The 16,034-nt window shown below is 38.1% G+C and overlaps 2 protein-coding genes and 1 long non-coding RNA gene across 5 annotated transcripts; 1 reads left to right on the forward strand and 2 right to left on the reverse strand.

Annotated features, from left to right (window-relative positions):
• Positions 1 to 100: 100 nt before the first annotated feature.
• On the reverse strand, positions 101 to 7,056 carry Mdu (mitotic spindle positioning protein meduse). 3 transcript variants are annotated; one of them, XM_077423586.1, is made up of 6 exons: positions 6,263 to 7,056; positions 5,866 to 5,924; positions 2,287 to 2,424; positions 1,592 to 2,037; positions 1,041 to 1,206; positions 101 to 857 (listed from the first exon to the last, which is right to left on the reverse strand). In XM_077423586.1, exons 4-6 carry the CDS (start codon positions 2,026 to 2,028, stop codon positions 753 to 755), a joined length of 708 nt encoding a protein of 235 aa, XP_077279712.1. In that variant the 5' UTR covers positions 2,029 to 2,037; positions 2,287 to 2,424; positions 5,866 to 5,924; positions 6,263 to 7,056; the 3' UTR covers positions 101 to 752. The 3 variants fall into 3 exon arrangements, with proteins under 3 accessions (XP_077279712.1, XP_077279711.1, XP_077279713.1); XM_077423585.1 differs by lacking the exon at positions 5,866 to 5,924 and having other exon boundaries at positions 6,263 to 7,055; XM_077423587.1 differs by lacking the exons at positions 5,866 to 5,924; positions 6,263 to 7,056 and adding an exon at positions 3,608 to 4,038.
• LOC143907073 (uncharacterized) lies at positions 5,665 to 9,984 on the forward strand. The gene is made up of 3 exons (XR_013259711.1): positions 5,665 to 5,796; positions 5,889 to 6,055; positions 9,759 to 9,984. It is a non-coding gene; the product is annotated as an uncharacterized LOC143907073 (long non-coding RNA).
• On the reverse strand, positions 8,641 to 15,925 carry LOC143907070 (uncharacterized). The gene is made up of 6 exons (XM_077423583.1): positions 15,757 to 15,925; positions 14,552 to 14,926; positions 13,989 to 14,365; positions 13,750 to 13,858; positions 13,150 to 13,591; positions 8,641 to 12,897 (listed from the first exon to the last, which is right to left on the reverse strand). Exons 1-6 carry the CDS (start codon positions 15,803 to 15,805, stop codon positions 11,499 to 11,501), a joined length of 2,751 nt encoding a protein of 916 aa, XP_077279709.1. The 5' UTR covers positions 15,806 to 15,925; the 3' UTR covers positions 8,641 to 11,498.
• Between the last annotated feature and the right edge of the window lie 109 nt (positions 15,926 to 16,034).

Below are 16,034 nucleotides of genomic sequence, written 5' to 3' on the forward strand. Positions count from 1 at the left end.
CCAGAGCTATATGTTTTTGTCTAATAATCTCGCGCATAATACTCCGTAATAGATAGTAATTATTATTTGATATTGTTATTATGATTGAATTTTTCAGGTGTATGGAGGTATCTATCGAATATTTTACTATCTTTACAATATAATATTACTCTAATTAATATTTAATATAGATATATATATAATACTATACATGCGCTGATCGAGTAAACTAACGATCGTTATAATTAATAAGCACTTTACACCCGGAAAGTTACGTTAAACGACAAACGTACGAGAACTTCTTCACTCGCTCGCTCGCGAGGATATTTTACATATCGCATTCGTGTTATCCAATTCATCGGAAACGAATCGGAAACAAAGTGTGTACCCTATTTAAAAAGATCCTTCAATTTCATAAGCAGTTGAGTTTTAATAACATTTAAGCCAGCACAACTTTTAATACTGATAACACACGCACCGGCGACGTGGTGTATATTCTAATTATTAACGCTGGAACGCATAAATATATAAACGCAAAAAGAAAATTGTTCATTCGTAAACAAACTATACATATAAAACAAGAAGATATCCATGCATTTAAGATACGCTTTAAAAAAAAAGCGGAGCAACGGTCTTGTTACAATACAAACGGTTGTTCGCTGTAATATTAATAAGTATTACCGATTTACGATCGATCATTTAGATAGAACGGAAAAACGTTAGGATAAAGATAAATATAAAGTTGCAAACAGATACGTAAGGCTATAGAACTTTCAAAAGTAGCTGTCTTTTTCGTTGTTATTTTCGATAGACTCTCTCTTGGCGGCTATCAAATTTTCCCATTGCGCGATGAGCGTGTTGCGGCGTCGTGGATTAGGCTGTAAATGAAAAGAGATCTTTTATCGCTTATTGTTAGTCAAATTGTCGACGAACGCGTTTCAATGAATATTGAATTGCCTTCGTTACAAATTACGCGTTTGTTTCGACGATCGATTCTAATCGGTAATATTAGTAATTAATTATAATCGTATCGATTATAATTGTGTGAAAATATTGCTAACCTTGTGTTTTCCCTTATGTTCTCTCTCAGTTTCATCCTCGTTCAAAGTATTAGTGGAAGCGCCGCTTCTGAGAGAACCGGAGCCGTCGTAAATATCGGAATCGTTATCGTTTCCTATGTCAAGTAGATTCGGCTGAGACTTCGCCAACATCTGCGATCTCATTAATCTGCAAAAATAAACGTAATTTAGTTTGAGTTTCCAAATGTAATAATTAAGTGAAATTACTCTTTAAAATTTTTATTACAGCGTGCAACAATTTGCCTTGACAATGTAGCGTTATATCTTCTTTAACGCTTCATTTATTGCAAACAAAATCAGATGTTAAATAAATCATCCAAGTTAATCATTATTTAATTTGTATTAGTAATTATTGTCGCAGGATTGGAAATATAAGAAAAATTACTTTTCAAATTACATTTTAAAAATTCTTAAAAAATTGAAAAGTTAATCTCTCAGATAGACTTTAAAAATCTTCTTCTTTAATTTATTATTTTAAAAACGGTTTGGACCACACTCTCGCGTTGAATTGTTTAATCTAAAAATTTCAACACCTCAATTCGTTCTCTCGTTCTCTCATGTCATGTAGCTCCTTTTGAATCTTTTTCTCGACAGGAACGTATCCCTTCCTCGTTAATGGCTTCTTTGGCTCGTCGTCCGGCTCCAGTGGTATCTCCAACGTTCTATCGAAGGCCTTGACGCTCAGAGGATTGAGCGCGATGGTGGGCGTTATGGGAGGACTCAAACTGCCATTGTTCGGCGATTTGTTCCTGTAGAGCTTTCCTCGGGTAGCCAGGAACCTGTGCATCAGACCCTTCTGGCTCGGCGTAGTCGCGAAACGCAGCGGTGTCGGCGTGGTGCGCGTGGATATCACGCCGTTCGTCATCTTTGGCGTCAGGTTTGGCGACAGCGGCGTCGGGCTGACTGTCTCCAGTATCTGCGGCGTGGACGTTGTCCTTTTCAGCTTGCCCGAGACCAGAGCCTGCGGCATACGACGCACCTACGCAGTAAAATCGCTAGTTAAATATTTATTTCAACATACAAACGGATCTTTTTCGCGCTTAAGAATTGATTTCACGAGTCTTCAAGCGTATCCCTTTCTTCGGGCACTTGAAACTCAGAGAAACTCTACTATTTTTATTTTTACAGATAAAAAGGAGCGTTAAAAATACGCGTGAGACTTGCGTAGACGGAGAAAAGCACAGACGCCAAACCGTGTTATTTATTGAAGCATGCGTTTCGAAGATACCTTGCAGTCCACTGTCTCGTGGGATGTGGTTTTAATGCTACCCACGTTCCGCAGTTCGTGTTCCCTCTCGGTGACTTCTTCGATTTCCCTTTGTATTCTGTCCGTCGCCCTCTTCAACTGCTCCAGTCTACGCTCCGCCTGTGCGCGCATATACCGAAAATTTCTCATGAATGTAAGAATATAAAACACCATATAGGTGAAAATACAAGCACCACCCTGTGTTTATATTTTCACCACACATTTAACTCTTAACTTTTCTTTAGGAGAAGATACACGAGATTGATTGCTTGACATAAAAAACTTATATGCTTCTAATCAGAGTTCCGATCTCTTCGCGAGGAATTCAGAAATTTCAAGACATTAAAATTGCATTAAAAAAACGGAGCATTAACTCCGCATCCAGTTGATATCCGATCGAAGAGTAGATCGAATAGTTTTGAAGAATTTATCTGATTCTTTTTGACGAGTGTTAGAGTTTCCGATAACTGATCCGCAGATACCGAAGGACACGTGCGGTCTTTTAAACTTTTAATGTTCATCGTTTTGCGTATGTGCGCAATGCGTGTATCTCTCTCGATATCTTTCTCATCGCATTTATATATCTCGTTATTCAACGCCGATTAATGGATCGATTGCAAACTATTGATAAAACAGATACGCCGTCCCATTCGAGCGATACCAACCACTGTGGAGAACGAGACCGCTTTCAAAGAATTACGTACATATCATATACGCGCGGTAGGAAGGTGAAAGGGTTTTTCAAGCGGTGCAACAAATCGCTCGTTGCAACAATGACCGTCATCCTCGCGCTCGCCTCTATCGATCACGTATCGCGAGCGTTATCAGTTTTATCTCATAGAAGAAAGTATATCGCCACCTCTCTGCAACGCCGCCCGACACGTCATTCGTGAAGCCCCGAAGCGGACAGATAAAATGACACATTTCCCGAAAAGGGTATACGGGCGAAATTGCGATCGAGCGAAGACCTTCGGTCAAAAACATCGAGGCTCTCGTCGAGAAACATTTCTTTCTTTTTTCGTACTTATCAGCGAACACATCGATCGGCGCTTTTGTCTTTTGTCACGATAAAAATCTCTCTTCTCTTCCCCACCACTTATCGACTCACTTCCGTTTCGAATGTTTATACCGAAGTTTCAGAATTAAGCCTGTGCCCTATCTCTATTTATATCTCCGCGGTTATTCATCGATTCGTAAACCTTTACATTCACTCGGGTATCATTAAAGATCTCGCTCGGATAAGTGTTTCGCGACGATTACGTTTTCAGACCTGAAAAGACGCCAAGGCCAGTTTCAACAATACCTCGTCGGTGTGTCTCTCTACGGCAAGAGAGGTGCCGTAAAAGGGTTGACGTGGAACGTGCACGAAAGGCGAGGCGAGGACAGAGAGCCGCTACCGAGCTGCAGCAGCCGATATAGTCGAGGATTTCTCACGAGGATTTCCAGCTGTGACGCGACGCCGGTCAGGAATGCCGTCCACACAGAAAACTGAGCGAGCACTGACGAAGAGCTAACGGCTTTAACTGTAATCATCTCGTTTCCCTTCTAAAAGAAATGGGCCACGACTCTTCCTACCGCTCTTTTCGTCTCTCTTCTCTCGACCGTGCACCATCTTCGCTATACCTTCGAGAGTGCCCGGACGACCGACTTAAGGACCGAGCAACATTTGGAACGTCAAAAATCCATTCTCCTCCGAGTATTATAAATTATAAAATGCAGACAACACTTAAAAGGAAAGAATATTGAAGAATATTAGGGGGCTCGTTAGCCTCGTCACATGTACGTAGAGTAATAATTGAGAATTAAAACGTTAACAGTCATATATGAAACTTCAATCAAATCAACTTTCAGTCGATTTTCTTTATCCTTGTCACAAATAAGGTTGCCATGTGAAAAAGGACAGCCTATCTAAGCTAGATCGCTGCCTCGACTTTAATTGTAATTCGTATAATCATTTTGCTTTCTTTTAGAAACAGAGATCCATGTTTTTACATTGTATTTAGCATTAAATATAAATGCGCTCATTCCATTCCGATCATGAGCTTACAATTAGTATGATTTCGTACGAAGATCGCGTACGATATTACGTCAACCGTGAGTAATAGTTCGAAGTCAATCGACTTCGGAAGGATCGGTCTTCCAAGGTCTCTCATCGATGCCGGTTTCAACTCGTGACATAGTACGATTGTCTAAAAATGCTAATTAATGAAATCGAAAATGTCACGTCGACTACGCATGGACGACAAGCTACTGTATTTTTTATTTTTTTGCAAATAGAGACGATTCATTCGTATTTCTTTCAATTTTTAAATGAAATTGATGTCTGTGTAACTTTTGTAAAACATTTCGTTCGAAAGAAAGTAAGTGGAAGTAATTAATATCCCAAGTTTCTCGTCGATAGCCGCTTTAATTATTATATATTTTCTAATGCGGAAAAATAAGCAAAGAACCAGCGGTCGAAATCACTGGCAAAAGTATTGACTCAAAAGGCACATTTAATACTATGTTATTATAATATAACTATATTATATCTCAAAATTCTGTACTTTACGAATGTAATTACCTAAGAATTCCATGCCACAAATTTGTTTAGAATTTAAAAAGGACGAACAAAAATTTTCCGCGATCGTATAAATAGGAAAATCGCGATGACTTTGCAAATATCATTTATCGACTGATGTTTTAACTATACCAGACGGTAATATTACGCAAACTATTGTCGCATCATCGGTCTAATTGTTTTAGATAACGGAATGGAACAATTGTATAAGCAAGCGTTTATTTTAATCGTTTCTGCTGTCATGCGTTGCGTTAGCGCCGTTCTTGCAATTAAAACGCCAAATTAATGAACTCTACGGAGAGGCAGTAAAGCGAGAGATACGATATCAACGTTACATAGGCGACTCATTGAAAAATGTCACCGTAAACACGGTAGCAATGTCAATAGAGATTTAACTCTCGTCAGAATCCAAATCTCTCGTCCAGATCGCTGTAAGTATCCGTCGCGCAAATTGTAAAGTAACGAAATAATTAAGTCTTAAAGGTACTCTTTTTCAAGCTCTTTATTTCCTCATTCAATAATTGCATACGTTCATTTTTATCGTCTCTATATATGTTCGCATTTAGTTTCATTTTATTAATTCTCCGAGAGCGAAAAAGGTCCAGAAGAGGAAATATGCAATATGTAAAATCAAACTATGATAAAGCAAGTTTTTTTTTTATTTTTTACTTTCAAGCAAATACGAAGAGATGTCTCACGGATCGTATAGGTCCACGTTTTGCGTAACTGTCAAAGTCCTTTCGCTCGAAGAAGTCACGCTTATATGTGACAGCAGATTTATTCCGTTTAGTTTACACTTTCCCGATTTGCCGATACTCGCTTGCTTCTCCGCCCAGCTTTCCTTCTATAATGCTCATTTTCAACGCGGATTAATTTCAATCTCGTTTAACTTACTCCTTCATCTAGTTCTAAAACTTAAAGAAAGATAAAAAGTAAGTTAAACCGAGGTTTATATATAAAGTCAATCTACGTCGACAGGAATAATGGAGACGTAAACGTACGCGGATTTCATTTTAAATCGCAGGAAGCGTAAGGGACACCTGGGACAGGATCAGTCACTCTGAAAACATCACGAAGATATATACGTCTGAAGGCTTCGCAGCTTCTATGCAAGGGTCGTCTGAATGAAACCTAGACTAGCCGCTTGAACAAAGTGCTAATTCAAGACAGCGTAGGAATGTGTACAAGCAGGTAAATATACGTGTCACGTATGTCACCGTTGCCGATAGCGCTATATATAGCCACCCCTAACATATCAGGCAGATGTGGACAGGTATCTCATCTCCAGTGACGTCGCTATTCAGGCAGCAACCCGAGTCTCCACGTCTCACTTGGACGACCCTTGTCGCGCTCCTCGAAAGAGAGAAAGAGAGTATAGCGTACGCGTGAGGGACTCACCTCCATTTCGCGCGTTTCCGCCAGCGGGAATTGGGGAATGCGACGGCAGGCCGGCAGCGGCGACGGAACCGGACTGAATCTTTTATCAGGCTTCTCCTCCGCGACGGATACGCGAGCGGCGGCGGCGACGGCGGCGGCGGCGGCGGTGCGTCGACCTCGGGGCGGGGGCGGGGAACAATTTCGTGCGCTTTATCTGATCGCGAGGCGCGCCGACGAGCAACGACGTCCCCGCTTATTATCATGCCTCATGCCTCGCGCGCAAACTAATATTGCGTCACCGGTCGTTCAATATTTACGCCGACGGCGCGTGTCGCCGCGCGCGGGTACGACGCGTCGAGTCGTTTTCGGGGTACTCCGGAATGACGGGGATCTTCTCCAATCTTCTCGCGCGCATGGTATGTACACGCACGGCCGACGACCGCTGCGAGTTCCGGTGTCGCGCACCAACGAGCGCCGCTACCTCCAGGTGCGATAAAAACTCCTCTTATTGTTAGCCTTGACTTTTTAACTCCCGGAGTAACAGATGCCGTCGCGTTCGTAGAGCCTCAAACACCTTCTCCGGCCAAGAGCCGCCGCTGTACGCGCACTCGGTGCTCGGTATATCGCGTCGCTGAAAGCGCGAGGACTCGCCGTGCCCGTGCCGAGGTACCGCCGCGCGAACAGTTGGTCTCGCCCGTTGCGCTCCGTTTTTTGTTTGGAGACCGAGAGCGCGACCTCCGTTCCCCGCTTTCGTTTCGGGAGAGCGACGGCGAGATTGCCACTTGCCACCGGCCAGTCGGCACTCGGCACACCTGTTGCGATCGAGTCCTCGCTCGCCGCTCGCCGCTCGCGATACTGGCGAGGCAGATAGCAGATACAGGTATATAGTACAGGCACAGTATTGTGGTATACAGCTAGGTATACCGACGTCGTCCTGTAACGGTAAACACGCCGAGGAGCGGAATCGCGCCCGTTGCCGCGGCGATCGTCCGGTGCGCGACGCGCACGTCCTATTTTATCCTGACCCGAGCGGGGCCCGGCGCTCGCCATTTTACCCGCGACCTTGTTCCCCAACAAGACCGGCGCCGACCGCGGCGACCGGACCGCGCGTTCTCCAACGAGAGCAACGGGACGCGCAACCGGTTAATTGTTTGCCGGTCGCGCGCGCGCGCGCGTTTGTTGTCATCGCCGGGCCGGGCACGGATCATTTGCCGAGATGCCCGTAAATTGGCGTAAATATTTTGGATGCTTCCCCCGCAGGTCGCGGGCTCGGTTCAACGGAGATGTCGAGTGAAATCGCAAACGAGGCGTATCGTGGCTTGGAAATAATTTTGATCGATTGAGATACGTGCGTCTTTTCCTCGTATAGAAAAGAATTTCTGAGTGATCTTCTTTAGAGCGAAACAATTTCTCATTTTCTTAGAAATCTAAGAATTTCTCATATTTTATATTTATGAAAAATACTTGTGTTATGTGTAAAACTTTTGAGATACACTTTCAGAAATAATTGGATGAGGATTTTTGAAATATTTCTGTATCTACAATATGAAAAATTCTGATAAATTGCGTGGATTTTCTCATATTTATTCAGATTTCTACAAATATGTTGCTGCCGAGAGAAATCTGAAATATATCTCATTATTATTTTGTTTGACTTTTTATGAAAGACGTCCCAACGCGTGTAACAAGTTCTGAGAAAGTCTTAAAAATTTTTCGTAGAACATCTGATTAATAACATGAAAATTTCTGGGATATTTTTCCAGGGTTCCCGAATGTAATTTGAATCGGTAATTTTATTTAGACGGAGTAGACATAAGGACCTAATTGGAGATGAGCCGACAAAGGAGGACTTGGTCTGATTCGCTCTTATTCTTCCACTCGTTGCAACTGTTTTCGAGCTCTCTTTACGTGTCCCGATTTTTCAGTTCCGGGCCGAAAAGTTCTGAAAGATTTCACAAGAGAAAGCCAACGAATTCCAAAATAATATCAATAATCTGGAGTCGACATCTCAATCGAAAGGACAGGTGTTTCACGAGTATCGTGTGCTAATTGTAAAACATTCTACTAGTAGCGCATGAGTGATAATTACAAAGGGAATGTATAATATTGTTATACTTTTATGTAAAATAATGAAAAATTATAACACCCCAAGCTGCAAACTGACATTATTCGTCATTTTAATGTCAAAATAACGTCAGTTTACTATACCTGAGACATATAACTTGTCCATTGATTTAAAATGTTCACAAAACAATATAATTAAACAAATTAACTCACTCGTTATCCTCTCGTATTATGAAGGATATTCGTAGAAAACTTTAACGCCGCTTACACGCCAACTCCCTTGACTTTGACTTAAAAACTACTTAGCGGGTAATCGGAAATGATCTCGCGCGGAATATTTTTAGAAATTTATTCGTAAGTACAAAATATACGTAGAAAAATACATTATTCTAGTAAGCAAAATTATTGTTCTTTACATAGCCGATAACTTGAGGCGCGAATTAGGCTGCTCACGGTTTCAAAGCACGCTGTTATTGTGTATATATGTAATAATCATGAGCGAGCCGCGAAAATTGTACAACGTAAAACTTCTGCGAGAACGTTCTTGAGTAAATTTGCGTCACATAAGCCTTTCGTCTGTCTAAATTTCTACAATGTTATATGCAATCGTCAGACTGGTTATTATTAATGCAAATAATTTTATAGAAGATTACATAAAGATTATTTGTTTTTTTTTTTATCCTCTATCATTACGAATATCGTAATTCGTAAATATTTAATGTTTATTAGCTATGTTATTAGCTACCGCACTTTTGTAATCTGAGTAAGTCTTATTTCTATTTTATCAAAAAGGCACCCTTTATATAATAATATTGTTTTTAGACATAAGTTGTATAGTATAATATGATCTATCTTGTTAATTAGTATCTTGACTATTGTTATTTTATTCGTCATATTCATTATCTTATACATATTAAAAGTTATCTGGTTATTATAGTATATAAATGCATCATTTGTTATTTATTACTGATATGTTTGTTAAAGAATTGGATCTGCGAGTTATTGAGACTGTGAAAAATTGATAGTACGAGAAACGATAGTACAGGATGGCGTGTAATATATTATAATAGTAAGAGACTGTATAGACTGCAACAGGCTTAATAGTCGATTTTCTCGTAAAGCGTAGCTTCGTAGAGACTTGTTCTATAGTTTCGATTTTCTTTCTTTACACGAGCAATTATTTCAGTTGTACTACCGCATTCTATATATACATTAATCACATATCGGTACATTTATGATCATTATACCTGCGTAAGAAATGTTGTGAAATTATTCGAATCGATCACTTGTACTATTTATATCGAGAAAGTTCCGAGTTTAAATTTACTCCAGATAAGTAAAGGATATTCGGTTAGTTTTGTTTTTGGGAACTTTGTCTGGTTAACGATAGACAAACTAGTATACGTGAACATTATGCTGTACAACAATTCCAAATGTTATTTTGTGATTACAGAACCGAGTGTAAGGAGTAGGCCTGAGAGAGAGAGAAAACTATCGCCCAAGTTTTCTGGACCACTACAGAGTTTAGTTGTAATAGCTGTGCCTAAAAATCTGCAGAAACTTTTAAGTATCAGATTTTTCACAGGTTTGTTCAACATACTTTGGCATGAGTGTCGAAAACTGTGAGCAGTGCACATTTTGTATCTTATCGAATAAAATCTGCAGATTAAAACGTTAGTTCTTTCTTAGAAAAACTTTTACTATTAGGGTAAAAATATTTAGCTGTGGCATAACTGAAGGTGAACTAAAGTTCGATTTGGCGATTTTAGAAGATATTTTATATCACCAAGGAAGACTGTAACAGACTCATATATATATATATATAGATTGATTAGTTAAAGATGCCACTAAAGAAGAGAGTTCAAGCCATTAACAATTAAACAAAAATCGATTAATAATGTTCCTAATTAGACCGCAATCAAATGAATCTCGGAACTTCCTAGACACGTAAACTTTATACAGATAAAATAATTTATTTTTACGTTATTTAAAAATTTGGGAATTTGTAAATCAGATGGAAAATGTGGTTTGCGAGTTATCTGCACTTAATGTGTACACACATAGTTATCGATATTTAATGTGTGGATTCTCGAATATTTGTAGCTCAATAACTTACTGCGATAAATATCTTGAAAGATAAATTTTTTTTTTTTATAAAAAAGATGTACTGGCCAAGACCGTTGGGAAAAAAAAATGCTAAAAGCTGCGATATTCAAAGTGCGTTACAGTGCACATTACACAGTTTGCAAATAGAAAAATCTATTTAACATAGACAACTGAACTTTGTTTTTAAATTGCACGTAAACTTATAAACGCCTATAATTTGCTCATTTAGACAGTATAAAATATAATTGCTTCACGAAATGTTAAATGTGTTATTATTACTTAATGCACTGTATAAAAAAAATCTCTTCTAAAATAATAATTTTAAAAACAGCAGAGATAAAAAGCTTCAATAGAATTGTTATAAAAATAAATTATATAGATAGCAGTACATTTACGACCCTCCACAATCTTAAAAAAATGGAAAATTTTATATGAAACTAAATCAAGATTATATAGCTGTAATATACTTTCTTACATTTGGCACTTTACCATATTTTCATACTTTTTTATGATTGCTAAGTAAATATAAGTTAGTAGGACCACATCTAATAAAAGTAATAGATGTGAAACTACAAATAAACTGTATAAATTTATTTTCCGTACATGTCAAGAACGAAATTGAAGATTGTAAAATTTAATTTTGAATATCAATTTGACATTAACTTGGAAATTTAATAAATGCAGGTAATTATTGCAATCAATACAAGCTCATAACCACAGTTCATAAATAATCTCTTAAACTGTAAAACAAATAAATGCCAGCACTATTAACTCGCATTGCTTACAATAAAAATACCACGCATCGTCAAATCGACATTTAATTATATCTCGTAATAAAAATGAGAAACACGATTACATCTATTTGGTTTTGCTTTCTAAATATTTATATAAGCAAAAAACGTGTAGCATTATTGCTGTTATTTCTTTCCTTTTAAGATTATTATATGTTACAACGATTATTGCATATGTACTTCAATCAATCGATCGCGTCTATTAGCGCATTGCTATGTTACAAAATATATTTTGAATGTAATCAACGTTAAACTTTACATATCTTATTATACAAATATTATTACTTTGCATCGATCTATCTCTTCAGAGCTTTGACAATAATACTATTCTTGTCAATTTGAAAAATGCTACTCTTGAAACTATCGCTAGACAGAACTAAAATCGTATTTTGTTTGTCAGATTGCTTTATAATTGTTCGTATATCCTCATTTATGATATATATCGATTTCTGGTTGTCCACCTTCGCTTGCAAGCCATGTTCGCGACACAACTTGATCTGATGTAGCGGTATGGTTACGTATTTATTCTGAGCGATTAGTTTACTTAACTCTTCGGAACGGACGTATAAATACTGATTATTTTGTCGTTGATCGGTTTCCTGAATCGCCTCGACAGAATCTTTCGGAGAAACATTTAAGATTTCTACCACATCTGTCGCAACAGACTGAGTTATACATTCATTTTCTTGCAATATATTTTGATTTTCTGGAATACTCTCTTCGCTATCTTCATTCAATGTCTGCGAGATATTAATATTTGCGTATATAATCTGCGCACAGATGTTATTTCCTGGATACTCTTTATTTTCAATATCGAAATTATCAGATTTTGTAGATTTTTCGTTCGTGACATCGTTCTCCGCAATGACGTGTACATCATATTTTTGATCATTTTTATTGGAACTTGCAGCTTCCGTTTGCTCTGTTCTTAAATGTCTGCACGTTGTGTTTCTTTCTTGTGTATCATTGTTGCATATTTCCTTCTGATAATCATGCGTAGATTTATGCCACACTTGTAAATTGCTTTCGTCTTGTTCTTCTGGAAAATCTGCGTTTATCTCCATTACATCTTCTTTTTCTTCATTCTGTGTCTCGTTTCTACCATTCACTTCGCATTCATTTCTCATTTCATTACTACACTCGTAAATCTTATCCCGATCTTCGATATTATGCTGATAGACAACATGATTTTCCTCATTATTAGTTACTCTTAAGTTATCGTAAAAAGGATCTTTTAATTGCAGCAGGCCATCTCCTATACCGTTAATACATTCCACATTGACATTACTGTTCTCCCTATCGGGATATTTACAATCTACAGCTATTTCAGTCTCTATACCATCAGTCTTATTCAATTGAGATTCCGAGCAAATCTCAAAACTCCCAAATTTATCAATCTGTATTATATTGTTCGTCTCCCAATTTCTGTTACTATCGATATCCTCTTTCAGAACATACTCTTTTACTGTATTTGTAATAACTTGAGTTTCGTCATGGTTTGTGAAATTTACAATTGCATCGGACGTGATGTCATCGACACTCGTCGCAACTTCTACAGTGCAATCCTTTCTTTTTCGATTAGTCCGAGCTTTTTGAACGTCTTCTTCCGGTGGATGCAAGACTTCGCCAAGTGTGGTGAGAATTTTATTGTGTCGTGTTTTTAAATGACGTTTGTAAGTGTTCCTGGTTTTGAACCTAACACAAAAGACAAAATATTAATGTTATATAGTCGAAACTATCGATATCAATTGATTCTTTGTCTCTTTCTCTGGAGGTAGAATTAGAAAGATGGAGCATTTTTTTAGTTGAAATTAAATTAATTAAATTTGAAAATCTTATTTGGCCTGAACTTATTTTTGAAAATAGTATGTAAACGTCTGTATATATAAAATATATTACTATCTACATAATTCATAAATATACTGTCTAAATAATAATTCTACTAACCGTTGCCCACAGTCATCACATCCGAACGGCGCTTCTCCAGTGTGCCTACGTTGATGCTCTCTAAAGTGAGACGGATGCCTGAACTTCTTTCCACAATCTTTGCACGTGAAGCGCGTTTCATTTTGATGAATCAACATATGGTACTTCAAGCTGTGCCTTCTTGTAAAAACCGCTTTGCACATCAAACACTCGTACGGCTTTATTCCAGCGTGACTCCGATAATGGGAGACTAAAGTTGTAGGCGCTGTGAAACTACGAGGTGGATCGCAGATGCGACATTGAAGATTGTTTCCCGTAGGATTACCCTTCTTTTTAATACGTTCTATATATGCTAGCGCCATTTCCCTCTCTTCCTTGCTCGTGCCAATAAACTTTGCTTTTCCTTTAGGCTTGGTGGTCGTAGATACCTCTACATTTGATTCCGTGCTGACTTGAGTTTTATCTGCTCATAATATATATGTATAAATATAATAGAAATTTACATGCGTTATACAATTATATTTTAGCATAATAGTATTCGTCTCTGTAACATCAATCATAAGACAGTGTTGTATTTTATGTATTTTATTCTATAAATTATAAACTAAGTTAGGAACATACCTGGCGAATAAACAATATTAGAATCTTGAGAATTTTCAGCTAATTTCTGATGAACGTGAGAATACTCTTTCATATGTACGCTATCAGTACCAACGACCATAAACACAATCTGGAAAGAAATATATATTTGTAAAATATAGTACGTATATCAAATGTAACGTATATTTTTCACAATTATATACTGTTTTAGATTGTATACTATGTTAAGAATTTAGGTTATTAATAGATCGTTCACCAACATTTTCTTCTCCCGTTGTATTATCAGGGACATTATTAAGAGACGTTTCTCTCCTATTAGGCATCTCGTCATCCAATCGTTCGGAATAACTATGATCGCCGAGAACCTTAATATCTATTTGCTCAGAATTCTTTGATTCAGAATCGCGCGCTCCCTCCTTTTCCGATCTCTGAAAACATTTCTGCTTCTCGTTCTCTTTAATGTTAATATCGTTTAAATGTATTTTACGTAAATAATTGGGTTTTTCCAATATCACATCTTTGTTCTCCTTATTTAACGTTTCTTGAGGTTTCTTTATCTGTTGTATACGACTTTTCTTACTTTGCAGATTAGTCTTCAAATTCTTATGGTTTATACTTTTCGCTGTAAATGTATCATCTATAACATAAAAAAATTCTTTTAACAGTACTAAACTTTTCCAGGATTAGCATTTACGTGTCATTTTCATAAATTTAGAATTTAATAAAATTAAACAATCATAAAAAGTATCGTCGAAGATTTCTCTTAATATAATTCTATGGATTTGTAATAACACAAGACAACAATAAGCTTACTAGTACGTACAAGTCTCTTTATCTGCTTTCAGGTGTTCTAAATGCTCCTCCAGGTGATTTTTAATGCACACCCTAGCCTTTTCCTCGCTAGCAAAACTGGTATATGTCTGATGGCAACCAGGCACTAACGCGCAGATATAGGAATATTGTCTTTTGAGCTCGTCGCTTGTAAAAACGGCAAATTGCTTAACGAGATGTGAAACAGACATGGACGCGAGCTGAGGTACGGTAAAGCATGACTCTTTCCGTTTCACACTCGCTGTTTTCGGCTTGTATTGCAGCGTCAGCATTGAGTTAATATGTTTCTTTTCGGAGTGCAATGTTTGCGAAGCAACCTCTGCGAGTACCTCCAACAATGCTGACGGACTGTCTCTTCCTATAGTGTCTGTAAAAGTTTTTACAATTATTCTCAATTATATCTATATATTATTTAATCCTGCGATACTACATATATATTTTCAACTGGAAAAAAGTTAAATTTTCTGAAGCAAAAATCAATTCTTTCAAGACGTAGCGTTAGAAAACTTTTATAAATCGTGTTATGGAGCTTTAACGAAAGACAAATACTGGAATTACAATATTTTCTTTGTCGACGACAGATTTTGTTTCACATATGCGTATATTTTGTATCGTTACACGTCTATTTCTATCAATACAGATTAATTTCAATCTCGGTTTAACTTATTATCTTCTTTTCGTTTTTAGAACCAGAAAATGATGAAAAGTAAATAAACTGAGATTAATGTTGATCACATTGGTAGAGATGGAGACGTAAACGGGAGAGATACGTAACAAGAAGTGCATAAATGTTCTATTCTATAAAACACGCTATTGTCAACATGAAGTTTCTCCGTGACCTCAGTAATTAAAGTTAAACTAGTAAAGATCACGCCTGAAAAATATACATTTCAATTATTTAAGAAAAAAAAAAGAAAAAAAAACTAAAATCCGTGCAATCCGCGTCGGATGACGTTGATCCCATTCTTAAATGAAGCAACATCGCTGGAACGCTTCCATATACGCCGAGCAAAAGTTGTTTTCGTGCAATAGCAGACGCCATAAGGACGCCCAGCAGACGGTTTTTCAGTTTACCATCTTTACGGTCGTGTCGCGTATACGCGCGTTTTTCCCCGATCAGTATATACGCCGCGCGCGTCTGCTCGCGCGACTCGACAATATTACGCGAAAGCGAAGCGTGGATCGCGGCGGGATTACCTCCGTTGTACGAATCTGACACATGCTGCGGATTTCTTTTGGCGTTCATGATGGCATTCACGTTCACGGCGTGCCTACGTTCCCTGACCACACTCGTTCGCGAACAACAGGTTCTCCGTTTGTTGGCCAAATTCCTCCCCTCCTTTTTCCTCCGTCCCTTCTGTCTCTGTCAATCGTCGACACTGCTGCCAACAGTAGTGCCGACGCGCGCGCGCGCGCGCGCGAAATCAAGGGGAGAGCGCGCGGATCACGGGCATCTCATTGGCCGCGTTCAGCAG

This window comes from Temnothorax americanus, unplaced genomic scaffold (assembly GCF_048541705.1).
Source record: "Temnothorax americanus isolate GAGA-0224 unplaced genomic scaffold, ASM4854170v1 Scaffold8, whole genome shotgun sequence".
NCBI lineage: Eukaryota > Metazoa > Arthropoda > Insecta > Hymenoptera > Formicidae > Temnothorax > Temnothorax americanus.

What these genes read in the sequence shown, in the direction of transcription:
- Mdu (XM_077423585.1), bottom strand. An exon ending in ACGAGACAGTGGACTGCAAG is followed by an intron (nt 2,038 to 2,286) that starts GTATCTTCGAAA and finishes TTTACTGCGTAG; the next exon opens with GTGCGTCGTATGCCGCAGGC. An exon ending in AACATAAGGGAAAACACAAG is followed by an intron (nt 858 to 1,040) that starts GTTAGCAATATT and finishes TTTCATTTACAG; the next exon opens with CCTAATCCACGACGCCGCAA.
- LOC143907070 (XM_077423583.1), bottom strand. Translation starts at nt 15,805, where the DNA reads ATGAACGCCAAAAGAAATCCGCAGCATGTGTCAGATTCGTACAACGGA. An exon ending in GAAAGCAGATAAAGAGACTT is followed by an intron (nt 14,366 to 14,551) that starts GTACGTACTAGT and finishes TTTATGTTATAG; the next exon opens with ATGATACATTTACAGCGAAA. An exon ending in TAATATTGTTTATTCGCCAG is followed by an intron (nt 13,592 to 13,749) that starts GTATGTTCCTAA and finishes TATTATGAGCAG; the next exon opens with ATAAAACTCAAGTCAGCACG.